A 27,970-nucleotide genomic window follows, 5' to 3' on the forward strand; every position below is an offset into this window, starting at 1 on the left:
TTAAAGAACACCCGAAGCGAAAATAAGCTAATGAAATAAACGATTGTATCCATCTTCCTTCTCCTAAAAATGACTTTTTAAGATTAATTTTATGTTTAAATCTACTTTTTAAGTTTTAACAGTTTTATTGTTTTTGCTCAATGACACATTCATTGAAGTATGCCAGAGCTAAAATCTATGAACCATTGACCCTTTTTATCTCTTTCCTGCTCTCAGATGACATTTTCTGCTAGGAAAGTGTTTTATAGTTGGAAATTCTTATCAGTGAGGGTTACACTGTAGTCACTTCCTGTCTGAGTCAGGACTGAGTCAGCCACTTACATACCTGATATTTAACTCTTTCAGACAGAGAAAGAAAAAAAGGAACACAGCATAGTTATTAGTGTGCTAGGCACTGTACATACCCATGTCTATCTCATCATGTCACACGTCACTTCGGGTATCCTTTAAATCATGGGTCCCCAACCTGGGGGCCGTGGCCCCCTGGGGGTCCTTGGGCAGATTTCTGGGGGGCCGCGGCTTCTCCCTCTCCCCCCGCGGCCACCGCTCCTGTTACCTTATGAGCGGGCGGCCGCTTCCTTCCTTATATTCCTTCAGCCGCGGCTCTCCTCTTCGCAGCATGTCGTATTACAGCAGCGCTTCCTGCGCGGCTGCTGTAAGGAGCCAAGGGAGCCGGGACAGTGGTTCCCATGGTAACTGTGATGTGTATCGCCGCTACAGGAAGCCGCTACCCCACCTCCTTCCCTCCTTACAGCAGCTGCGCAGGAAGCGCTGCTGTAATACGACATGCTGCGAAGAGGAGAGCCGAGGCTGGAGGAATATAAGGAAGGAAGCAGACGCCCGCTCATAAGGTAACAGGAGCGGTGGCCGCGGGGAGGAGAGGGCACCTCTGCTAGCTACACTGGGGCAGCTATACTGGGGTAACTAATGGGCTAACTGTACTGGCTACACTGGGCTAACTGTACTAGGTATACTGGGCTAACTGTACTGGCTATACTGGGCTAACTGTACTTGCTGTACTGTGGTAACTGTACTTGCTATACTGTGGTAACTGTACTTGCTATACTGTGGTAACTGTACTGGGCTAACTGTACTTGCTTCACTGGGCTAACTGTACTTGCTATACTGTGGTAACTGTACTGGGCTAACTGTACTTGCTACACTGGGCTAACTGTACTTGCTATACTGTGGTAACTGTACTTGCTATACTGTGGTAACTGTACTTGCTATACTGTGGTAACTGTACTTGCTATACTGTGGTAACTGTACTTGCTATACTGTGGTAACTGTACTTGCTATACTGTGGTAACTGTACTTGCTATACTGTGGTAACTGTACTTGCTATACTGTGGTAACTGTACTTGCTATACTGTGGTAACTGTACTGGGCTAACTGTACTTGCTACACTGGGCTAACTGTACTTGCTATACTGTGGTAACTGTACTTGCTATACTGTGGTAACTGTACTTGCTATACTGTGGTAACTGTACTTGCTATACTGTGGTAACTGTACTTGCTATACTGTGGTAACTGTACTTGCTATACTGTGGTAACTGTACTGGGCTAACTGTACTTGCTACACTGGGCTAACTGTACTTGCTATACTGTGGTAACTGTACTTGCTATACTGTGGCAACTGTACTTGCTATACTGTGGTAACTGTACTAGCTATACTGTGGTAACTGTACTATCTATAGTGTGGTAACTGTACTAGCTATAGTGTGGTAACTGTACTTGCTATACTGTGGTAACTGTACTGGGCTAACTGTACTTGCTACACTGGGCTAACTGTACTTGCTATACTGTGGTAACTGTACTTGCTATACTGTGGTAACTGTACTTGCTATACTGTGGTAACTGTACTTGCTATACTGTGGTAACTGTACTTGCTATACTGTGGTAACTGTACTTGCTATACTGTGGTAACTGTACTTGCTATACTGTGGTAACTGTACTTGCTATACTGTGGTAACTGTACTGGGCTAACTGTACTTGCTACACTGGGCTAACTGTACTTGCTATACTGTGGTAACTGTACTTGCTATACTGTGGCAACTGTACTTGCTATACTGTGGCAACTGTACTTGCTATACTGTGGCAACTGTACTTGCTATACTGTGGTAACTGTACTAGCTATACTGTGGTAACTGTACTAGCTATAGTGTGGTAACTGTACTTGCTATACTGTGGCAACTGTACTTGCTATACTGTGGCAACTGTACTTGCTATACTGTGGCAACTGTACTTGCTATAGTGTGGTAACTGTACTAGCTATAGTGTGGTAACTGTACTAGCTATAGTGTGGTAACTGTACTTGCTATACTGGGGTAACTGTACTAACTATACTGGGGTAACTATACTAACTATATTGGGGTAACTATACTACCTAACTATACTGAGGAAACTATAGTCCTTATACAGGGGCAACTGTGTTAGCTACCTATACTGGGGGCAACTATACCTAGATACCTACTTACCTATATACTACACTCAAAATCATTGAAAAGAAGGGGGGCTGCCGCCCCCACTAACCACGCCCCCCTCCCCCCGGGGGGCCCCAGAGAAAAAATTGGTCGGGATAGTGGGCCCCGGGCTTAAAAAGGTTGGGGACCCCTGCTTTAAATGTTACAATCAATGAGAAAAATGTATTGTAATTCTTGAATTGAGAAGAAATTTAAAAAATTGTATGGTGTGTGCCCACCTTTAGGGTTACAACTGTTTACAGGATCACAGACAGCGAAATGTCCCCATCTATACTGTTTAGATTTATTCTCTGTTATTGGGTAGGCAGCTCAAGGAAATAAACAAGGGTTCTTTCCTACTTTGTCAACACTGATCATTTGATCGGAAGCTGGAAATAACCCGAGGCGGATTGGAATGCCCAGGGAGCGATGTCAAGACAAATTCCGAACTCCCCTTCCCCAGCTCTCATTGGTCATCTCTGCCGCACCCCAACCTCCCTGTGATGAGACACACAAAGCTGCAGCGTTGTGACCTAATGCTGGGAATACACCATGAGAATTTTTTGGCAGATAGATGGTTCTATAGATAATTTCCAACATGCTCGATCTGATTTTCGATCTTTTTTTCTGATTGATGTCTGATAGAAGTGAATACATACCAAAAAAGTACCAAGGCATACTAATGCACACTAGCGATAAGGAAGCATTTTTTTGTTTGTTCTTTAAAAAAAGTTATAGTAGTTGCAACATGAAGCTAAAAAGGCATAAGAAAATTTGTAGCCCTTTCTAAAGCATCCACACTCAATGTTTTCACTTTTTCTAATGAGGGAATCATAGCAGCTGGGATAGGATTACCGTATTTTTCGGAATATAAGACGCTCCAGCATATAAGACGCACCTAGATTTAGAGGGCAAAAATCAGGAAAAAAAAATAAACTAAACCTAGGTGCGTCTATGGTGCAGGGGCTTCTTATGGACCTCTAACTCCCCCAAAACTGTCTTTATTTAAGCTACACTGCCCATCTATACTAACACCTGCTACACTACACTTCACTTCACCCCTGCTGCCCCCATCAACTACACATTACTTCACTAACCCCTACTACAACTACACTACACTACACTACAGTATACTACACTTCCCTCACTAACATCTGCAGCCAACCCAAACTACACTACACTTCACTAAGTAACCCCTTCAGCCAACCCAAACACCACTACACTACACCCCTGCTGCATCTCACCTGATCCTGTCGCCGCGATCCTCCCCTCCTCCATCTGCCTGTCATCACCCGAGAGTCGCAGCCGCCATCATCTGAGGGTCCCATTAGGTGTCATCAGAGGGTCCAGCAATCCCATCCAGTATCCCCGCTCTTTAAGTGTCCAGGTTGCCGGATCCTCTTCGCTGCAGTCATGCTTGTATGCAGCCCCGGGGTGATCACGCGGTGATTACGCGCTGCCGGGGCCGCCTTCCTCCATAGTTCCTCCATAGTTACAGCGTCCTCTTCTTAGATACAGTGCCCCGTTCTGCGTGACGAGCGGCGCACGTGCGCCTGACGTCATGCGTGACCCCGCCGCACATGCGCCGCTCGTCACACAGAAGGGGGCACTGTATCTAAGAAGAGGACGCCGTAACTATGGAGGAAGGCGGCCCCGGCAGCGCGTAATCACCGCGAGCCTGCATACAAGCATGACTGCAGTGAAGAGGAGCCGGCGACTTGGACACTTAAAGAGCGGGGATCAGTCGGGGATACTGGATGGGATTGCTGGACCCTCTGATGACGGCTGCTGCGACATTGGATGACGGCGGACAGACGAAGGAGGCTAGGATCGCGGCGGCAGGATCCGGTAAGTATGTTATGGGGCGAAAATACCGTACCTTTGGAATATAAGACGCACCCACTTTTTCCCCCCAGTTTTGGGGAAGAAAAAGTGCGTCTTATATTCCGAAAAATACGGTAGTTGTTATGTGGAATAGACACTCCTACATGGCAGATTTCATGCACACAACGCTGGAAATACATCAGCAGGTATCAGCTACACTAAAGTGAAAAACACAAACAACTGCAGCAGTGCCTTACCGTCACTTCCTGGTAGGACTCCATGCCGTTCAGCACCACCTGGATGACCTGCCGCCGGAGCCGCACATTCTGTTCACTGCGGTAGTCGGAATTTGTAAGGTAGAACAGAGCAGCACTTCCCGTCACCTGAATCGTTTTATCGTATTTATGACACTTGAGGGCGGCTATTACCAGCTGCAAAGAGAGAACATCAGAAGAATTTTATGCAAAGGGACTTAAAGTAAGTGAACCTATAAAATACAATTCACCTATCAGCTGCCTAAAGTGTCCACATCACGCCCCTAAAGGCAACCATTACCAGGCCTTACTTAAAGTGGACCTGAACTCCTGCACAGGACTGAAGAAGTACATAGAGAAATACACATTGTATGTATTTAGAGAGTTTATCCAGTTTAATTCCCCCTCATTTATGTCTATACACAAATTGTAATCTGATTACCCCCGTGTCACATGACTGCCTATGGCAGATAAGACCATTTGGAAGTACAGGACGTTAACAATTTATCTGCTTCCATGAATCAGGAAGTAGAAACAGTGCAGATTTATTTTAGGATTTGTATGAGCTGTAACAAAGAAATGTTTTTTGTTTAAAGGTTATTATGTTTTTGCATATTTTTTTTTAGAGCAGAGAGGAAGTTCTGAGTTCAGGTCCGCTTTAAGGGCACTTGCAGGAATCCAAGAACTAGAGCTGGAGGCAAGGCATCCAATTTACACAACTCCTCTCTCTGGCCACTAGGTGGCGCAGCACTATAAATGGCCTTTCTCCAGGCTCCGCCATAATCTTCAATAAAGCGGCTGTATTCCATTTATAGTGCCGAAGCCAGCAGAATTAGGGTAAAGCCTTTTACACATGCAAATTTGAACGAAACAGCCATTTGGGTCTGCCTCGGCTGAGAATTTAGGACATGTACAATACAGGTGTCCCTGAAGATTCTTAATAAATATGGGGGAGGGGGGGGGGGGGTTGGCATAGTATAGGTGCGTTTTACAAGAACACTTATCCTTTAAAGGACAAACACATAAGTCCTGCGTTCATAGACACTCAGTGTTCACAATATTTTAAAGGGAACAGAGCATCAGGTAAAAGGGTTTTGAAAATGAACCTCCCCATAAGGGAAATAAATCATGGAGTGTGCTATAAGGGGGGCCCGTATGGGATAAACCATCCTCTCCATGGAAGAGCCAAATCTGCTGCATTTTGTTGATCCTGGTCGTGTCTTATGCACACACCTGCCACAATACATACCAGGAGATGTTGTCTCGGAGGAACTGTGGTGAGCGCGCACATGACACTGGCAAGAACTACAAAATTTAGCAGACGTAGTCTATCCAAGAGAATATACAATAATGCATCCTGTATGGGCCGAGAGCCAGAGAAGCAGCACCCTGTAGGTAAGCACAGAGGCACACCTCAACCCCTACACTCTCCAATGGAACACTCCATTATGGTACTTCCTTATGGGAGGTACACTTACAACAAACAAATTGCAAAAAGCCTAACATCTGTTTTGTAATAAATTATGTAAAATTGCATTTACATGCCTGTAGAAGGCTACTGTATATGCAGCTAGCGCAGACTCAATAACAAGTACAATTGTTTTAGGGCCCGTTTCCACTAGCACGAATCCGCATGCAGACATCGCATGCGGATTCGCACAAGCAATACAAGTGGATGGGACTGTTTCCACTTGTCAGTTTTCATTTGTGTTTTTCTGTGCAGGATTTTTCTGCACGGTAGACCCTGCAGAATTCGCCTGCGTGTGGAATGCAGGCGAATCGCAGGCAATTTATTTAATAGGGAAATCGCATGCGTTTTTTGCATGCATTTTTTCCCGCGATTTCACATTGAAAGTAATGTAAATTGACACAGGCAGTGACATGGTTAAAATCGCATATACCCTGCCTATGCGAAATCGCATGCGAAATCGCGGCAAAAAAACGCATGCGGAATCCCATCCGCATGCGATTTTGTCAGCGGTGATATGCAGCGATTCCGCACCGCAATAGTGGAAACGGGCCCTTACTGTGGTCACATGTTGCTACCACGCATACAGCCACCCCGAGATATTCGCTGTAAGATCCAGAGTGCAGACAAGCACACTGTTCCCCTCCTTGCTCCATTGTGCAGAACACCATCATCCCTCCTCCACCTCTATAGCAACATAATGTGATGCTGGGCTGTAACCTAGCGACATGTCTGTACTGTTCCTATGTGAAGGGGGGGGAAGATAGTGGGATGGCTCCAGCACACAGCTGAGGGATTACTGTCATTTAGGGCTCGTTTCCACTATCGCGAATCTGCATGCGTCCAACGCATGCAGATCCGCACATGTAATACAAGTGGATGGGCCTGTTTCCACTGTAGCGTTGTTGAGGTGCGTTTTTTTCAGCGTGAAAAAAACGCACAAAAGAGCCAACGATTTCGCCTGCGTCGGGAATCCGTGCGAATCACCGCTAATGTATTTAATAGTAAAAACGCATGCGTTTGTTACATGCGTTTTTACCCGCGATTTCGCACCTTTTTCAATTTTATTTAGCCCTGGCAGTGTCATGGTTAATTTCGCATGGCACCCTGCCATGCGAAATCGCAGGCGAAATCGCGGGTAAAAACGCATGTGGAAACGCATCCGCATGCGTTTTTACAAGCGTCGGAATGCGGCCGAAATCGCGTCGCAACAGTGGAAACAAGCCCTTAAAGATCTGGCATTCAAAAAAACGTACTCAGAGGACACCTGTACATGTCTGATTATTGGGCATGAATAGTCACCTCAACCACGTTTAGTATAGCAATTTTACGCATGTCTAAACAGAAGCTAGAAAGTCTTTGAGGTTAGTGTGCTTTCCCATTTATTTCTGCCAGGAGAACAATGCCCTCATTATGCTTGGATGATTTACAGTCTACTGGATATTTACTTTCTGTAGAGCAAACACCACACAGCAGGCACTCAACATATTCCTGGCCTTGCAAACCAGATCTCTGCTGCAAAAATATCAAGTATCTGTCCAGTTTTATACAGACTGACGCTAAATAGAAAGCGGGACACAATTTAAGGTGGCCATACATGGTACAATTGCCATAACAATGGTTAATGCTGGGCATACACGGTCCGATCCGGCGGCTCGATTAGCCGCCAGATCGACTCCCGCCGCGTCCCCGCTCGTTCCCGCGGCCGCCCGGATCGATTCCGCTCGTCCCCTCGGACGCTTCCTTATCTTCCGCTCGATTACTGCTATTGTCCACCCGTGGGGATCGAGCAGGGAATCGATCCGGCGGGTCATCGGACATGTCGGAAATTATCAATCGAGCCATCAGTGGCTCAATTGATAAGAAGAATCTGGGCTGTGTATGCCTAGCATTACAGATCAAAACCCCATACACACTGCACACAGATTTTCAACAGATTTCACCATGAAATTTATTGAAAATCTATCGAACCACACCAATGCACTTTTTACTACAGTGCAACGCTATGGGCCATCTGTCTACTGCTGCTCCCCCGCAGTGTCCGATCTATTAAAATTTACCATCAAAATCGAGCGGAATTCCAATTTTTGCCATGAATCGATCGAAATCGACAATCAATGCAGCTTGTTGTGTCAAAGATAACTGTCAGGTTCGATCAGTCATCAAATCTGCCAGTAATAATCGATGCATGTATGGCCTGCTTTAGAACAAAAGTATACAGGTAACAATAGTCCCTTGCGCTACCCTGGGAAATGCTGCCGACCTCCAATAAATCACAGAAAAAAATGCATTTTTGTTCTTAAAACTATAACTATGAGTATGGTGCCCGAAAATGTCACAGAGAATTATGTTTTTTTGTGACTCGCCTTGAAACGGAGGAGTGTGACCCCCACTCCTATTGATCCCTAAATAGTAAGAGTCACATATCAATGCCAAATGCTGTATTTGATGTTTTGCACAAACCATGAATAACGTGCAAACTGTTGTTTTATTTGGCAATGTGTTTTTGTAAAAATTTACGATTTTGCGTGAATAAAAAATATCTCATGTACCAATAAATCTGGAAATTAATTCATACATATGGGATGTGGAGAAAAAGGAAATACCGAGTAGTAATAAAGAAAAAATTAACCTCCTGAGCATTACGCCGCTCAGGAGGATTTGCCAGTTTGTGTCCCCATCCATAATTAATGTGATCCCTTGCCTGTAAAACCTTTAGCTAGCACTAGCCTAGCTAGAACAAGTGTCTAGCACCCCCCAATCCCCGCCGCTCCCCCGTTTATACATTACCCAGCCAGGATCCAGCCGATCGGCGCAGACTCCCCGCACAGCTCCGGTCTTCACTATGGGGAGGATCGCACATGACGTCATGCGCAAACCCGATTCTCCCCATAGAGAGACCGAAGCTGTGCGGGGAGGCTGCGCGATCGCTGGATCCAGGCTGGGTAATGTATAAACGGGGGATCGGCGGGGATAGCAGGCAATCGGGGGGAGCTGGACACTTGGACTAGCTAGCCTAGTGCTAGCTAAAGGTTTTACAGGCATAGGATCACATTAATTATGCATGGTGGACTCCTGAGGCCAGCAAGCGGTATGCCTGACACAGTGTCAGGCACACCACTAAGGAGGTTAGAGTTCTTTCTAAGTATTCCTGTGGGTCACAAAATACACAGCTGAATCTAAAACTAACACAAAAAAAAAAAAACCAAATTTCTTTTAACCGCTTCCGGACCAACGTAGTTGGGATGTATGTCCTGCTGGTGGCTGTGCTGCTCTGACAGGACGTAGATCCCAACTATTCACCTCTGCACACTCACGCTGTCCTCGCCACTGTTCCGTCGCTGCCCCCACTTGCTCTGATGCCTCAGTGACACCAGAGCATCCGCATCTCATTTCATTGGCTCCTGACCCTGTGATTACTGTGAGCCAATCACAGTAATTACAGGTATAATAGGGAAAGTAAGGCTCTGGTCCTTAAAGAACAAGTGACACCCATGCTAACCTAGTAATAAAAAACATATATATAAGTAGATAAATATTACTTCTACTTACATAACAGATGTATTGTGCTATCCACGTACTGATTCCTGTGAATTTTATAAAAGGAAAAGCAGAAAATCCTATTCTAGGCAGTGGCCATCTTGCCAAGCTAATGCTGACATCATATCCTCCCTGACTCTTGTTTCCCCCCTCCCTTCTCTTGCTCATTGTGTATTCATTAGCTGCCCTCCTCCCAGAGTCTTTTTTTCTATTTACACATCCAATCACTGAGTCACCTCAGCCTTGCTTGTAAACACAAGTGATCAGCTAGGCAGGGAAATAAAAGGAAGAGGAGGAATATATTAAAGATAAAAAGAACTCCCAGCATTCAAAAGAACCCCCAGCATTCAACTTTTTGGCACTAGGGCCAGTGCTCCTAACGTATGTGATAACTCCAAACCATAACAGCAGAAAAAGTTTTGAATGCAGGATTAGCATCTTTATTACTTAATACACTCAGACCAGTTGCTGTTAAAATTTGATTTTTATGGTGACAATACCGCTTTAAGGGGACAGAGCCGCCCAGTCCCAAAATGGTTAAAGGACAACTGAAGTACGAAGAATATGGAAGCTGCCATATTTATTTCCATCTAAACAATACCAGTTGCCTGGCAGCACTGTTTATCTATTTGGCTACAGTAGTGTCTGAATAACCCCAGAAACAAGTATGCAGCTAATCTTGTCAGATCTGACAATAATGTCAGAAACATCTGATCTGCTGCATGCTTGTTCAGGGTCTATGGCTAAAAGAATTAGAGGTATAGGATCAGCAGGACAGCCAGGCAACTGGTATAGTTTTAAAGGAAATAAATATAGCAGACCCCATATCCTTCTCATTACAATTGTCCTTTAAATAAAAAGTTATTAACGTAAGTCTTTTCTAACATAATGGTATTAAAAATTATTATTGCGATTGAAATTTTCAGCCAACTGTAAACTTGTAAAGTTGACAGTGAACTCAAATAGCACTTCTTTGCAAACCTGGTGGGGGTACAGATTACCCAGAAATCTGTTTTCCTGCATGAGTAGTTGGCTGCACAGAGCCGCAGGGGATTATTACGCATTTTCTACAACTGGATTAATCCAGTGATTAGCAAAATGCACCCACTCTCTCTTCCGACACCGTCTGCTAGGAAAACATGGGGGGGCCTTATCCATCAGCAGCTTTTCGCAATCAGATTGTGATCGCTTGCAGATCGCAAAGCGCTAGACAATTTGGACATATCCCCGCACGGTTTTCATAAGTGCGCTGCCTTTAAAACTTGATTTTGCCCAATCTAAATCATCGGTCCTGCTGCATTTTTCTTGCGATTGTCTTCCTATACAAAGTATAGAAGTGCAAGAAAATTCGATAGCAATTGCGATCATATGCGATTTTTTTTCATGATCTGGCTAATCAAACTTTTGTCCCCTTATGTCACAAATCACAATTGTGCTGTACACCTGTCAGATCGCAGCGTAATCATGATAATGAAAAAAGAAAGAAACATGATCACATTGCAGCAGGATCGTGGTTCTTAGTGGAAAAGAACCCTTAAAGGAGTACTGTAAGGGGGGTAGGGGGAAAAACCTGAACTTACCTGGGGTTTCTAACTGTCCCCCGCAGACGTCCTGTGCCCGCGCAGCCACTCACCGATGCTCCGGTCCCCGCCGCCGGTTCACTTCCGAGATTTGTAACATTAATGTCTCAAACCACTGTGTCTACGCGGCCACGTCATCGCTGACGTCACCGGGAACGTACTGCGTTATTTTACTCTATGACAAATGTACAGCTAACACACATGTATTTTACATTATTCTTGTGATAGTTTCTTCTCTAACCACTTTAGATTCACTGACATGAGTCTCATGTCCTACTTGCTTACACTAAAGATTCCTAGATATGAGATTCACATCATGCACTAAAAGCCACCACTGCCACGGTCCTGTGTACTCCCCCCGCCGCTCTACTCAGTATTTTTTTTCCTAACGTAATCTAACCACATGTGCTACCTATACTTGGCCTTAGATTGGTGGACACCTGTAATGGTTGCCGCCCATAGTGATCAGATGCAACCCAACACTGTATAGATGCATCGCTGTGTTGTTGCCTAGCAATGCATCTTTGCATCACTGAGGTCCTCAGACTGTAAACCCTAGTGATCACATGCAATCGCTACAGACGCACAGCTTGGCGATAATGATACGCTACACGCCAAACCAGTGATGAAATCTGGCATATGCGGTATCATTTTAACCGAGACCAGCCAAATAATGTATTTTAGGTGTTTTAAAACTGTGGGGGCTTGTCATGTGAAAATTAAGAAGGCTAAATAGCATGAAAAAATGTGTAATTTTTGCATGTATGCCTATTTTTTTCCTGTAATATGCCTATAAATTTAAACAATCCTAAAAAAAGCCTAGATTGTCCCCAAAATCAATATATGTATTACTTTGATGGCATAAGTAATAAAAAGTTACTAGTGTATAGAGAGCGACTCCGATAAAACGCCAAAATTGTCAGGAATTGTGAAAAAATAAATAAAAAAATCAGGGATTTCAATAAAAACCAGATCTACTTACCTGCAGCTTTCTCCAGCCCCTGGCAGCCAACGTGTTCTTCGCTGCAGCTCTGCTCCCAGCCGGTGGCCCGAGGATCCCTCTGTAACAGCCGCCGACCTCACCACATCTGGTTTTGCGCCTCACGAGAGGCCTTGCACTCGCGCTCCCGTGGCTGGGAACATACTGCGCAGGCGCAGTACTTCTATGCTTGAGCGGAACTCTCCCGGCCACAGGAACGCGAGCATCCAGCTGCTCGCGCAAGCTCAGAAGCAGGCTTTTATGGAGGGAACCCAAGGAAACTGGCTGGGAGCGCAGCTGCAGCGAGGGACACATTGGCTGCCAGGGGCTGGAGGAAGCCGCAGGTAAGTAGATCTGGTTTTTATTGAAAGTGGTTAAAGACTTCACGTCTGTCAACTAAACCTATATTCTGTGTATAAGAGGAAGTATATAAAGCATTTGGTGGCTACCTGGAGGGCTCTGAGTGGCTGGTTGCATCTCTCGATACGGGCAATGTCGAACAGCAGGTTTATGGCACGAGAGGTGACCTCCGGGCGATGCTCAGTGTAGGCTTCAATGGCGTTAAGAACTTGCTCCTCATTTTTGTCTCCGCTCACCTATAAAGAGTAAGCAATAGGTTACACATCACGCTGTCCTCCTAGTCCTTCAGCAACATCCACTAGAATTATGACACGCGGGAAGGCCTCACCTTGTAAGCAGGGATGTGCGTTAGATTGCAGAGAGAAGTTTCGAAGAGGCCCAGAAACTGTAGAGGTCTCTTCAAGTAGCGGAATGGAGTGATACTGCTCTTAGCAGGGTCAGTGCTGTATGGAAACATCACAGTTAAAGTCGTCCTCAACTCTTGAAAAGCATACAATGAAAACACATACAATTGCTAAGAAATTCACTCTGTGTACGTGTTTAGGGAAATCAGCCTAATTAATTAGTCACCATCAGCGAAATATCAGCAAGAGTGAATCAGGGATGTTAGCTGTGCCACTGTTCTGGGATAATATGTGAACACTGAAGGTTAACCATTTGTGTGCTCCCAGGAAAGTGCAGGAAGTTAACACTTCAGGTTTTGTTTTTTTTTAGGATTTCTACAAATTGTAACAAAGAAATGTTTTCCCATAAAGGCTATCATGCTGTGGCTAATCTTTTAGAGCAGAGAGGAAGTTCTGAGTTTAGTTCCACTTTAAGCACATTTGTTTATATTTAAACATTTATATCAAAAGGTCAGCATATCAACAATGGCCAACAATGGCTACAACAAAAGTTGGAAACATTTAAAGACCCATGTCTAAAATCCCATTTTTACATAAACGTTCAGGGAAATCTGTAGTATTGTGTTACTGCAAGAGAAAAGTACTGTTTTATTGGCAGGAGATTGGCAGGAGATTAGGAAATTAGGAGATTGGCTGATCTACCAGCATGGACAACAGCAATGTGAATGTAGAGAAAAAGATTACAGACAACACAAAGTCTATTGTTTTCAATCACATGCGCCCTGCCTGTAGGAAATAAAAGGGGCAGGTCCAACTACAAAGCAGACCCTGTTAAATAAGTAGCAAATACGGCTGCTCTATACACTAAAGGTGGCCATACACTCAGATTAGCAGCAGATAGATCATCAGATAGATCTCTGATCTATCTCATGTGTTTAGGAACATTTTTTTACTAGGAACGGATTTCCAATAGATTTCAGTTTGAAATCTATTGAAAATCGATCTGATGGCATTTTTTTGCCATCAGATTTCAATTAGGTCCAATGCAAAATGATAAGCAATCTCAACAGATTGACCTAGATTTTCCAGCATGTCAGATCGATTGAAATCGATCAGAATCGGCCACAAATCGATCGAATGGTCAATCGATTTGCGATCGATCAATTTGATCGATCGGCCGATAATCGGCTGAGCGTATGGGCCCCTTTAAACAGCTTCAAATAATACATAGAAAGTAGGACCCCGACAAAGGTTGACTATTTTACTGCCCGTAGTCAGCACTTTTTGGATTTCACTTTTCTTAGTTCAAAGTAGGGATGATCAATGATATGCAAATACTTCCATGTTTATGCAAATGTATGTACATTTTATGCAAATACATGCAGCTTGAAATTGGACCAATCAAGTTAAACCTGGGTGGGACTTGATTGGTCCATTTTCAAGCTGCATATATGTGCATACAAATTTACATAAATTTGCATAAACTTGAAAGTATTTGCATCTCATTGATTGTCTCTAGTTCAAAGCTCAAACTGACACAAATCCTCAGTGGCGTTAATTACTATTCCACCTCTGAGTCCTACCAAATAAAATCTGATTCCCATATTACCCTTGCGCGGGGCGCATACTATAGCTGTGCCCAGTTTTGGCACTTGGCACTGAGCCGGCCGCCACAAAACCACCTGATTCGCTCTCTGTGTACCTCATTAAACAGTGAAGGCGAAAGTCAGCACAATTGTTCCAACCTTGTGCCCGCTACTATGCTGCAACCATAGCCCTCTGCTAAATATGTTACAGTGGGGTCCATTGCTGCACCTGCCAGGTCTCCCCTCCAATCAGTGCTCAAGGGTGTGAGAATAATGGCACTTTGGAGAGTTGAAACGTTCAGCGATACCCGCATTTGAAGGACGCGCTGTCACCTCCAGAAAACGCCAACAAGCAGCTTGTCGGCAGCTAACAGGGGGAAAGGGCATCCCTTGCAGGAGAGGTACTCCTGCAAAGTACCTCCTCTGGCACACCCCTTCCCCACCTGTCATTGGCTCTACACCGCCTCTCTAACGCCCATTCTATGCCTCTCCCCCGCCTCATTGCACTCTGTTCTGTAGTGAGGCTCGCAGAGCTTGCAGCATTGTGACCCAACAAACTCTGATTGCAGGGAGCAGCGGTAATTTATGCTACCTTATCCGGCTAAATTTTTGATTGCCTGACTTGATCATACGCAACTTGAAAACTGATTATTATGGAGGCACCCGGTATAAAAGCAGTTTAAAATGGAGAGGTAGTGTTGGTCTTACCACTCCTAAAGAACTAGGTCAGCATTATCTATAAAATCAATTTATTGAGCTCCAAAAAAGGACAATACGTTTCACAGAACACATGCCTTTTCCATTCCTCCTACAGTAAATACAGCATTTTAGGAGGGTCTTGATCTCTGCTCTACACATACCTGGGAGGGCCCAGCTCATCATCCATCTTGGAGACAGCACAGTTCTCCAGGATAATGTGACCGGAGATGTCCAGGGACACCAGATCTTCTAGATTCTGTGCAAATAACTGTAGCACCTTTCGCGTCAGCTTGAACTTGTAATAACTGGACAGCCTATCGCGGGATATATCCAAGTGTCTGCAATAGAAAGACCAATGTAGAGAGGAAATGAGCCACACTGCAAGATAAACACAAAAACGCAGCTCAAAACGACTAAGGTCATAACTGGTGAAAAAAACTTTTAAAGGGACACTGTAGGGGTCGGGGGAAAATGAGTTGAACTTACCCGGGGCTTCTAACGGTCCCCCGCAGACATCCTGTGCCCGCGCAGCCACTCACCGGTGCTCCAGCCCCGCCTCCGGTTCACTTCTGGAATTTCAGACTTTAAAGTCTGAACACCACTGTGCCTGCGTTGCCATGTACTCAATCCCGCTGATGTCACCAGGAGCGTACTGCGCAGACACAGACCATACTGGGCCTGCGCAGTACGCTCCTGGTGACATTAGCGGGATCGAGGACACGGCAACGCAGGCGCAGTGGCTTTCAGACTTTAAAGTCTGAAATTACAGAAGTGAACTGGAGGCGGGGCCGAAACATCGGTGAGTAGCTGCACGGGCACAGGATGTCTGCGGGGGACCATTAGACGCCCTGGGTAAGTTCAACTGATTTTCCCCCGACCCCTACAGTGTCCCTTTAAGGCCGTGATCTGCAAACTTGGCTTTCCAGCTGTTAAGTCCCACAATGCATTGCAGGAGTCTGACATCCACAGTCATGATTCACAAAGGCAAATGCATTGTGGGACTTCTAGTTCCTTAACAGCTGGAGAGCCAAGTTTGCAGATCACGGTTTTAAAGCAAAAGCCTTGCATAGCTATAATGAAGCTTCACTTAAGTTTGGCACACACATCTTAATTGGCCAATTTTACCACTAATGCTGGGAATACATGGCTCGATTCTGAGTCATTTAGATGGCTCGTTAGATCATTTAGGACATGTCCAATCTCCCGCCCGATCTATTCTGCATTGAGGACATTGGAAAAAGATACGAAAAATGAACGGAAGATAAGAGAATCGCCCGCAGAATCGAGCGGCAAAAACGATCGGGTTCAGAATCTAGCGCCAGAATCGACCCGTGTATTCCCGGCATTAGAGAAAAACTGCAGTAAGATCAGCGCAGACCAACTGCTCTCTGATAATAGCAGACCACCACCACACCAATTGCGGATACATTCACCAGCTCCTTACATCATATTAAATGATCGTATGTGCACCCCTTGAGGAAGTCACATGGACGAAACAGGTCGGGTAGGAGTTATTGAGCGGACCGGGAAGTGGAGGATACAGCAGATGCCAGTCGAAAAAGCAGTGCCAGAGTGGGCAACTGGAGGCAGTCTACGGATATCCCCCAAATCTAGACATACATGGAAGATGTACGAGTTTTACATTTGTAGTTTAAATGGTCCAATACATTTTTTAAAAGGAACTCACACTATGATGAGGTGATCTCTGTTTTTTAATGCTTGATGCGAATGGGACAATGGAAAGGAGAACTACGGAGCCCACATTAGACCAGATGGGCAGGGAATACAAATTAAAGGGACTCCGAGCAGTGCAGAAACTATGGAAAGATGTATATCATTTTAAAGCGCTCTTTCTCCTCTTTCCAATGATATATAAACCACCACCCTACGTCTTTTAGTTTTCGCTATTTTCGCGATTGAAATTGCCGCGAGAATAGAGAAAACTAAAAGGTGTAGGGCAACGATTTAGGTGTCGTCAGAAAGAGGAGAAAGAGAGCTTTAAAATGATATCCATCAAGCCATAGTTATATTGTATTACACAGGAAGACACTTTCCCCAGTGTAAGCAGCTCCATTTTGCTGAATGCAGCTGCTGACTTTGACAAAAAGTCGCCCTGTGTAATACAATATAACTATGGCTTGATGGATATGATTTTAAAGCTCTCTTTCTCCTCTTTCTGACGACACCTAAATCGTTGCCCTACGCCTTTTAGTTTTCTCTATTTTTGCGATCGAAATCGCGGCCGCGGCAATTTCAATCGCGAAAATAGCGAAAACTAAAAGGCGTAGGGTGGCGGTTTATATATCATTGGAAAGAGGAGAAAGAGAGCTTTAAAATGATGTGCATCTTTCCATAGTTTCTGCACTGCTCGGAGTCCCTTTAAATGCATATGATCATTTAATATGATGTAAGGAGCTGGTGAGTGCATCCACAGCGGTGTAGTGGTGGTCTGTGCTAATCTTACTGCAGTTTTTCTCAATTTGGTATTATGCAGGAAAACAGAGGCGCCAAAAGGATAAAAGGAAGCTAAATGAGCTTAAAAAAACAAATTCTCGGTAAATAGAGGAGGTAGCGGTAGACCTACCCCCTCCAAGTAGACACACAACGACTGTAGTAAAGACAGTCAATATATTTTATTTATGAACTCCAAATATGCAACGCGTTTCGCAGGTTCGATCCCACTTCATCAGGCAATAACAACGGAGCAATAGCATATGTGGTCAGTAGAAGAGCCAGGCACCCCTGTGTCAGCCACAAAATCAAATTCTATTTATGCTCTGTGTTTAATATGCAGCATGCAGCATTACAAGCACTCCAATCTATTCAGAAATGTTTCTGTTGTAATAAACTGATTGGCTGAGGGCATTTCAGTGAGCTTCTGAAATCTGATCTATGCTCTGCTCATGTGTTTACAAAGCAAGCTAGATGTGACTGTGCAGTTTCTAGGAGAAAAAAAAAGTAAGGGAGGAAATGACATCAAGATCAGCTTCAGTCAGAGGGAATCAAGATGGAAAATGGCAGGAACAGAATTCTCTTTATTTACTATATAAAATTCACCGAGTTCAAAACATGGACAGTACAATACATCTATTATGTAAGTAGAACAAGTCGTTAGCTACTCACATATGTGTTTGTTTGTTTGTTTTTCTTGGGATAGTATGGCTGTCCCTGCTGTTTTAAAGATTGGCCTGCATTGATTATAAAGCTCTTAGTGTGGGTGCGCGGACATATCACCAATTATAAAATCATTGTGCCTAACATTTCAAGCAACCCTTGCGATCTTGTGACAGGACACATGAAACAATTCCAAATGTTTGCCATCTAATTGCAAGCAAAGTCTATTGAGTCCAAATTTTCAGGAGATCCCTCATGATCAGAAATATTCTCCCACTCGGAGGAACTGTATAGCAGGCCCATAAATAAGGTTTACTGAGAGGCATGGCTGTTTTGTACTGGCGAGTCTCTCCTGATGAGTACTACAGACTGGTTATGATGAAAGGTGTTACTTTGCTCCGGCAGACAGATAAAGTTTAAGTCTGTGTCAACCTTTGTCCTTACTGTTTGCTTTCTATTTTGTCTGTTTTCTCTTTATAGTCTTATGCTTCCTGCTAAGTGGATTGAGTCACTATTATTGTGAAGTTTTACTGTAAACAATTTCACAGTTTCTACATTTGTTCTCTGTCACAAATACTTTATTCAAAGCGGACCTGAACTCTTGCACAGGAGAGAAAGAGAACACAGAGAGATCCACCCTGCATGTGTTTCTAGAGAACAGCCCGTCTAATTCACCCTTCTCAGCAAGTAATGAGATAGTGTAATCTGAGCTCCCAGCTGTCTGCCGAGTCAAGAGCCAATATGTAAACACAGGAGTTTAACCCTTTCTGTGCTCCCAGAAAACCAGGAAGTAACTACACTGCAGCATCTCAGAAGGAGCTCTAGAAGCCCTAACAAGGAAAGGTTTTTCTGTGAGGCCGGTTTCACATTATAAACTGGCGGCAGTGATGCGGTGCATCGCTTCTGCCGCCCCGCCAGAAACAGGCCTTCGGGAAATACTGCATTACTATGCAATTTTCCCCATCTGGCATTGGGCCAAGCATGAAGTGGTGCGCGTTTGCCTTCGGGGTATGCGGAAGTGCACTGAAGCGTATTGTAAAAATACGTTTCCGCACATGCGCGCCGTGATGTCGGTAACTTTTTAAATATGGCGTAACCATAGACTAACATGACTTAAAGTGAACCTCCGGACTAAAACTCTACTCAGCAGAACTGAAAAGGCTTGGTGTTTCTTTAACAGTTTCACAGCATCAGTACTTTGTTTTTCTTATAGAAGCCTAATTTGTAGCTGCATTTTTAGCTAAGCTCCACCCATCAAAGAAATCTGCTTTCTTTCCCTGATGCTGTGCAAAGCATGATGGGATTTCCTATGTTGTTATTCACATTGCCTAGCAACTGCGAGGGGTGATCAGCATACAGGACAATTAGAACTGTGTCTCATGCTCCGTCACCTCCTTTCAACCAAAAAGATGGCTGCCCTCATGAAATCAAACATATGCCTGCTCCTTTAACCTCCTTGGCGGTAATCCCGAGCTGAGCTCGGGGTATGCCGCCGGAGGTCGCCGCTCAGGCCCTGCTGGGCCGATTTCAATTTTGTAAAAAGCAGCACACGCAGCCGGCACTTTGCCAGCCGCGTGTGCTGCCCGATCGCCGCCGCTCCGCGGCGATCCGCCGCGTGCAGCGGCGAAAGAGGGTCCCCCCAGCCGCCCGAGCCCAGCGCAGCCGGAACAAACAGTTCCGGCCGGCGCTAGGCGCTGGATCGGGCGGCTCTGACGTCAGGACGTCGACTGACGTCCATGACGTCACTCCGCTCGTCGCCATGGCGACGAGGAAAGCGAAACAAGATAGGCCGCTCATTGCGGCCTATCTTGTTACTTTCGATTGCCGGAGGCGATCGAAAGTACGCTTCCGGAGCGCCCTCTAGTGGGCTTTCATGCAGCCAACTTTCAGTTGGCTGCATGAAATACTTTTTTTTTAATTTAAAAAAAACCCTCCCGCAGCCTCCCTGGCGATTTTAATAGAACGCCAGGGAGGTTAAAACAGGGTGGGTAAGAGATTATATTACCTATCTATTTTAATGAACATAACTAATGTAACTTAATGACAGTATGTTTGTATAGGCTGGAGTTCCTCTTTAAGGGCCGCAGAAGACGCGCAGTAACGTAGTTTTGTACCTGTGTCAGGTATGTGGCAAAAACGTCACTTCCGTCGCAGCGTTACGCAGAAGTATTAAAGTCTCCATAAGTATTAAAGTCTCCATAGACTTTCATTGCACGGCGAAGGGGTGCGATAAAAATACCGCACCACACCGCCCTGTTGTGAAAGGGCTCTAAAGGTTATTAAGCTCAGGTCTGCTTTAAAGCCCTAGTTTACCTTCATTTTTTAGATCTGCATTTATTAAAAAAAAAAAAAAGTGCATTTAAAATCATACTGCAAAAGGAGCTGATCTGGATGCTGAGCCAACCTCTGCCTCAAAGCGATATAAATCCTGCCCATCTTGTCTTGTCCAACAATCTTACAGGACAGTGAGGGGATGGTGGGTGAGATTTAGGTCACTTAGGAGGGGTAGCTGACTTTGCGCCAATGTAAGCTCTGGCCCAGAATAAAAATTACTATCAGGGACACCAATACAATGCTAAGGGTGCCTGTACATTATTCGATTTTGCGGGCCGATCAACCTTTTGATCAAATAATTTAAGGAAAATCGGTACTGCAACATAACCACCTGATCAACCGTTCGGTCGGTCGAAAGGAGCGATCCAGAATCCAAGAACAGCACCACGTAGCATCACTACCTGCAACTGATGTCATGCCATACAGTTGTACAACAAAGAAGTCCAGGATTCCTGCTGGCGGACAGGGGAGCCATCAACAACTGCACATTTGGGGGTTATCCAGCCAGGGGGGCACCACCTGGGGGGGGGGGGGGGGGGCAGCAGGACAATTTCCAATATATTTCATGCTGAAATCTATGCCATTCTTGTGATTCACACACACACCTCTGGTACACATTGTATACAGGTGGCAGTGCCTTGCACACAATTCTGTCTCTGATCTGCTAACTGTGCAGTGATCTGGCCTTATTACAATGGAAATTAGGTGTCCACTGAGCATGAAGGTCACACAAAATAATGCAAAGCTAAACAATAAAGCTAATGGAAAATTACAAAAGAAAATAAACCAGATCCTTACCTAAGGAGAGGGGGAAGCCTCTGGGTCCAATAGAGCCTCACCGAACATCTCATAGTGCCCTCGGTACAGAGCTGGCTCCCCATTTGAGTCCTCCACCGGAAGAGTCTTCGGAAGTCTTTGGGAGCAGGGTGCTCCCAAAGTCAGGCGGCTCTGTACTGTACCTGCAAGAGCGCGTGCGTGAGAGGGCAGTATGGAGCCGCCTGTCTTCAGGGGAGCATTCTGGCTCCCGAAGACTTCCGAAGCCTCCTCGGGCGGCAGAAAGCAGTATTTGACCAATTTGATTGAATACTGCTACCGGGGGAGCCAGCACAGGAACGAGGGATCCGTGAGTGGATGAGGAAGGCTCTATAGGCGGTTCTCATTTACTTTAAACACTGCTGCCTGGATATGCAAAACAGCACAGGCATGAGGTCACTAGAATAGTCAAACAAAATTACAATTGTCCAGGCAGGAGAGACACTTCATATGTCAATTTCAGTTTTATGTCCAAACATTGCCCTAGAAGAGTCAATGCTTACCGGATTTTGTGTAGCTGCACAATGGCTCGGATATGTTCCTCAGACAGATCCATGTTGTACAAGACTAGGGACACCATCGTGTCCTTCCACTGAGTGACAAAGCTAATGTCATTCATCGGAATAGTGGACAGGTTCAAAGCCTTTAAACAGAGCAGCGGGCGCACCATCATCTCCACATCCACGCCTTTGGTGATGCAGCCGAGGTTGAGAAAGCGAAGGTGGTGGAAACCCTGAAAGGAGAAGTCCCGGGACAAGATTTGGCGGCTGGGATTCACCAAACAGTCTGTGTCATCGTAACAGCCCAGGTTCTCCTCCTCAAAGAAGATGTTGCTGCAGCCAAAGAGGCTGAGGGACACCAGAGTAGATTTAAAATGGGATAGGGTCTGCAGGCTCTTGGCCGTGAGCCTCTCACAGTTTGTAAGGTACAGTTCAACCAGGTCCTGAGGGTATGAAAGACAATATAACAATAATGAGATTTGTTTCTTAAAAGACAAGGATTCCTAAAAATTTCTAAAGTTTAATTCAAGGGGAAAAAGAGGTTTTAATTTCAGATAGTGTGGTAATGGATTAAAACTTGTTTTGGGATTTTTAATGCTTAGCTGTAACCACCTCTGTTAGAATTTCCTGTTCAGACAGGAAGTGGAAAAAGCTCTCCAAAAAACAAAACAAACAAAAAAAGACAGTAGCAAGTACATTTTAGTAAAGTGGTGAAGAGTTTAAATTTTTGACAAGATTGAATTGCTACAGTATGCCTACACAGTATGTAAATCCTTAGAGGTTCCTTAGACAGGAAATAAAGGAAAAAGGATAACGAACATACACGTTTATCCTGTCATATTACATGTCACTTCAGGTACTCTTTAGGCCTCTTTCACACAGAAACTGCATGCTTGCTGAATAAGCAGAATATGTAACAACAGGTGTGTCATCTGACACACAGCGGCGTTACCCAGTGGCAAAAAAAGTGACATGATGAGTCTGAGCAAGGCCGCCCCATTAGACCTCATTCAGATTGGGTGCGTTTAGAAACGTATTTAAGCGCATGATAAAAAAAATGCATCTCCAAAGCGCACCCATTCACTTGCATTGCTGTGCACTTCACAGCGCAACACACAGAAATGCATGCAACACCACGTTTCTCAAACGGACAGTAAAAAAGTGCATAGATGTGAACATCTGTTACATTTAAATCAATGGAAAAAGCTGTACCTAGCAAAGCACACAGCCCTGTAAAAAGCGTACACCTTCTAGTGCAGGCATGGGCAAACTTGGCCCTCCAGCTGTTAAGGAACTACAAATCCCACAATGCATTTGTTTTTATGAGTCATGACTGTGGCTGTCAGACTCCTGCAGTGCATTGTGGGACTTGTAGTTCCTCAACAGCTGGAGAGCCAAGTTTGCCCATGCCTGCTCTAGTGTGATGCAACTTAGATGTGACCCCATAGGGGAAGCGACGCTCCAATGCCCATGCCAAGCGCCTGCAAGCACCTGGCCGACGGGTAATTAATTCACCACCTTCACCCTCCTATGTGAAATAGGCCTTAAATAGCTTCTCCACAGCAGAACCCAGAAATTCAGTGGTTTTTAAGGCCTCTCTGTTACCATTGAAGATGGTAGCTAATTGCAATGCCATATCCTGTTTTAGGGTTAGGCATTACTGGGAAATAGGGTTTTGTCCTTAGCGTTGGGCACCACCGAGGGAGGGGGGGGGGGGGGGGTTAGGCATGGAGAGGGAGGGATAGTAAGATTAGGCCATAGTAAAATATCAGTAAAGACTGCCATTGGAATTGACTAGTAGAATATTAATTTTACAGATATTCAATTAGCGGCCATCTCCGGTGGCCTTTTTGCTGGGAGCCTGTTTTACATGTACGCAACTCTCATAGAAAAGCAAGTGCCTAGAAACTGGTGTGAATGAGACTTGACTCTAGGAGAGTCATCCACAAGAATTTTACATCTGACAGAATATTGGGAGGGCCGCAGCATTCTGCACATTTTTTCTAAATATTCTAGGCAGGGGCATCCCTGCTAGATTCTGACGCTCTCAGAGCTGCAGCGCTTGAAGATAAGCTATCGCAGCACATTAATATGCAAACACGCTGACTGAACAATGCTAAGCACAGGGATTGTACACAGATCAGGTGTCGGCTTCTACAGTAACACGCTGCACACAATTCTGTTTGAACATGTATCAGATTGTTGGAGGTGCGTCAGTGATCTGACCTGACTCGCTGCACTAAATGAGATGGGGAAGGCTGCAGACACATGAAAGAAAGGGGAAGGATAGATAGAGACTACAGGAGAGAAAATCAGAGCAAATTTGGAGCTTTTGGCCCAGATCATCAGTTTGCAGTATGGAAACAAAGGGAGCAATCTGACTGCCTGCTATGGAGAACAGATTCCCTTTCATGTTAGCTTTTTTTGTATACTAGTTCCAGCATTGTACATTTATAAGTACTGTATATACTCAAGTATAAGCCTAATTTTTGGGCCAAAAAAAGTGGGGGGGTCTCAGCTTATACTCAAGTCACTACTCTGTGCTTTAAAAAGGTTTTAAAAGGAATCCCAGTACTGATTTGATAAAAAATATGAAACAAACCTCCCCCTAAAGTAGGTCTGTAAATCGTGTGGGCAGTTGGAAGGGGGACAGGCCTTTGGGAGGGCTGCACCCTACCCCCCGTCTGTAGGTTTTCGCCATCTTCTCCATCCAGAGCCACAGCAGCTGCAGTTTCAAACACCTGTGGTGGTAGTGTGCATCCCCAGCCTCTACAATGCATGTTGGGAGATGTAGTCCTTTAACTTCTTGCCGACTGCTCCACCCCAATTGGCGTGAACGCGGCGGCAGCCCCAAGACCGCTCCACGGCGACTCACGTGAACGGCCTTCTATGAGGCTAGCAGGAGGGCTGCGCACGCATTTCCTGCTTGGAAGGCAGAGCGCTGTACTGGGGACAGCCGTGTGACACGGCTGTCCTCTCTATTGATGCGGAAGTGATCCGCTGTTATAGTCTAAAGCCTATGACAGCCGATCACACTGATGGCTGGTGGGGGGGAGGGAGGGTGTGGGGTGAAAAAAAAATGTGTAATGTTTATTATACAAATAATCAAATAAATATTAATTAAAAAATAAATACACTTTGGAGGAGCAATCAGACCCCACCAACAGAGAGCTCTGTTGGTGGGGAGAAAAGGGGCGAGGGGGGAATCACTTGTGTACTGAGTTGAACGGCCCTGCAGCTTATCCTTAAAGCTGCAGTGGCCAATTTCAAGAAAAAGGGCCTGGTCTTGGGGGGGGGGGGGGGGGGGTTTGGTGTTAACAATGCGGCCCTCAAGTGGTTAAAGGACAACTGTAAGGAGAGGGATATGGAGGCTGACATTTATTTCCTTTTAAACAATACCAGTTGTCTGGCTGTCCTACTGATCCTTTGCCTCCAATTCTTTTAGCCATAGATCCTGAACAAGCATGCAGCAGATCAGGTGGTTCTGAAATTGTCAGATCTTACTAGATTAGCTGCATGCTTGTTTCAGGTCTTATTCAGAGACTATTGCAGCCAAATAGATCAGCAGAACTGCCAGGCAACTGGCATTGTTTAAAAGAAAATAAATATGGCAGCCTCTATACTCTTCTCACTTCAATTGTCCTTTAAAGGGAACCTGAAGTGAGAGGCATAAGGCTGCTGCTACATTTCCTCTTTAACAATACCAGTTGCTTGGCTCTCCTGTTGATCCTCTGCCCCAATGCTGGATACACACAATTATATATATTGTAATCTGACGGGAAGTTGTATCGTGTGTACATGTCCAAACTGCTCTTTATCAATAACGGGATAGATTTTCCCATAACTTTGGAAAATCGACATGTCAGAAATAATTGTCCTCTTCCCGTCAATCAGATATTGGAAAATTGCATCGTGTTTATTTAGCACAATACTTGTAGACAAAGATGCTTTTGACTGAACTGTGGAGTGAAGTGCTTGTTTCAGGTTTGTGACTCAGACAGCCAGAAAGATTATCAGTACAGCCGGGCAACTGGTATTGTTTAAAAGGAAATAAATATGGAAGCCTCCATAACTTTTACTTCAGATGTACTTTACTGTGACATCTCCAGCTGGAAGCTGCAAGAGGCGTAGCAGACGGCACCCGGAGGATCGGTAAGTTGTTGCTGCCGCTTCTGGATACTGGGGACTTTGCTGTAATTAGCACTGTGTCCATGAAGTTCAAAGATCCAATGGCATCAATAGTATGGAGTTTTTGGTCTTCCTCCTAGTGCTACAGTTTCCTCCCATAGCCTGCCCCCTTACTTACATGTTTACTGATGGCTTCTAGATCTTGGTCTTGGACGATGTCCTCTGTCAAGTGTAGTCGGGTGAGCCTGGTGTTCTGTGGTTCCGAGAACAAGGAAAGGAAGCTATCATAGGGCTCAAACCTGCTGTCTGCATTCACCAGCTCGATGTAACTAGGACAGAAAATGCACACGTTTACTACCCTGATCTTCATTGTATCTCATGTCACAGCTAGCATTTTGTAAAAAAAACTTAGACCTGAGCTGTGGAGAAGAGGTACAACATGCAGTATATAGAGTAAGCTAGATGCTAGGGGGCGCATGCTACATTTTAACGTCAAGGTACACCCGAGTGGCAATTTACTGCTTCTATGTAGAAGGAAGGAAAGATGACAGTGCAGCTTTGGCGAGTGGGGTAAGGAGTGGAGCAATGAGCTTGCTCATTGCTGATGCTTAAAGTGTACCAGAGATGAAAAGACACCAAGCCATTTATACTTACCTGGGGATTTCTCCAACCCCCATAAGCCCTGGACTCCCTCTCTATTCTCTCAGGCTACTCTGTTCTCCTGCAGTTTTCCCTGGTACATTCCCCAGTCGCCCTAACTCATGCTCCATGGCGCATGAGCAGCCCCGGCTGCACTTCCCTCCCCCCCCCCCCATGAGGCTCTTGTAGACGGGAGGATTGTGCGCATGCGCAGTTTTCCAAGATTCAACATGTAGCCAGGAGAGTGGCCAAAGTCACGTGGCATGCACAATAATCAGCTTCTATCGGACTACAGAAGAACGGAGAAGCCTGGGAGGAACAGCGAGGGGTCGTTTCATTTCAGGTTGCCATTAAAGAGGAACTGAACTGAAAATAATGTTATAAATAAAATTGCTTGTTTTTTACAATATTACTTTATAAATCATTTAGCCAGTGTCTGCCCATTGTAACATCTTTCCTCACCCTTTCCTCTCTCTGATTTACAATCTGAAGTTGATCATAGGTGGCAACATCTTTAGTGCTATCAGGTGATCGGGAATGTTAGTTTACTGTAATGCTAGGAGCACACCATACAATTTTCTGTTAGATTTACCAACCAATCGATTTTTTCCAACATGTCTGATCTGAATGTTGATATATTTTTTGATTTTCCGATTTTTATCAACCGTTTTTCAATCGATTTTCATAGAACTGAACGAAAATCGATCGGAAAAAATGATTAAAAAAATGATCGGAAAATCAAAAAAATCAATCGAAATTCAGATCGGACATGTTGGAAAAAAAATCGATCTGGCAGGTAAATCTAACAGAAAATTGTATGGTGTGTACCTAGCATTAGTTTCCAAAGTCAGTAGAAATAATATCTGGTCTCCTAGAATGTTCTGGGAGATTTCTGCATAACTAAACAGCCTAGGCCATGACATCACTGGGAAGGAAGGGCAACATATCAATTTACAGCAACATATAGATACAGGAACTGTTTCTGATGCTGAAACCAGGATAATTAATGTAAAAGTGGTTATCCTGAATACTGTATACCACTGCTATGCCTCTTTAAAGCATGGTGACTTTTAAGCCACCTCGGGGGACACCCTTACACATGCCAGATTCTTGGTTGAGACGGCCGTAAGAAGCTGCTTCATCAGAGTTCTGTCTAGGAGGTCTATGAGGCTTTACCCTGCAAGTTTACCTCTTTATGTCTCTGTCCAATGATAAAAGAAATGAAGCTCTTATCTCATCCCTGACTTCTTTTCCTCTTCCTCAGTGATGACAAACTCACAGGAAGTAGAAATAAAGGAGCAAAGACACATTTTACTCATACCAGTCTTGAGATCTTGTTGTAGTCC

General features: G+C 44.8%; 1 protein-coding gene across 5 annotated transcripts in view; it reads right to left on the reverse strand.

Moving 5' to 3' along the window:
* Nucleotides 1-27,970, reverse strand: part of ZER1 (zyg-11 related cell cycle regulator) — a 96,785-nt gene that overhangs the window by 32,059 nt on the left and 36,756 nt on the right. For all 5 annotated transcript variants that reach the window (XR_011023205.1, XM_068248512.1, XM_068248516.1 and 2 more), the window contains 6 exons: nt 26,164-26,314; nt 21,861-22,300; nt 15,258-15,434; nt 12,796-12,910; nt 12,557-12,703; nt 4,544-4,717 (listed from right to left, as the gene is read on the reverse strand). Coding sequence is in view for 4 of the 5 variants with exons in the window: in XM_068248512.1 (XP_068104613.1) it covers nt 4,544-4,717; nt 12,557-12,703; nt 12,796-12,910; nt 15,258-15,434; nt 21,861-22,300; nt 26,164-26,314 (1,204 nt within the window). In the remaining variant the exon portion in view is untranslated. The remainder of the gene's footprint in view (nt 1-4,543; nt 4,718-12,556; nt 12,704-12,795; nt 12,911-15,257; nt 15,435-21,860; nt 22,301-26,163; nt 26,315-27,970) is intronic.

The sequence above is a fragment of the Hyperolius riggenbachi genome, chromosome 8, assembly GCF_040937935.1.
Source record: "Hyperolius riggenbachi isolate aHypRig1 chromosome 8, aHypRig1.pri, whole genome shotgun sequence".
Lineage (NCBI taxonomy): Eukaryota > Metazoa > Chordata > Amphibia > Anura > Hyperoliidae > Hyperolius > Hyperolius riggenbachi.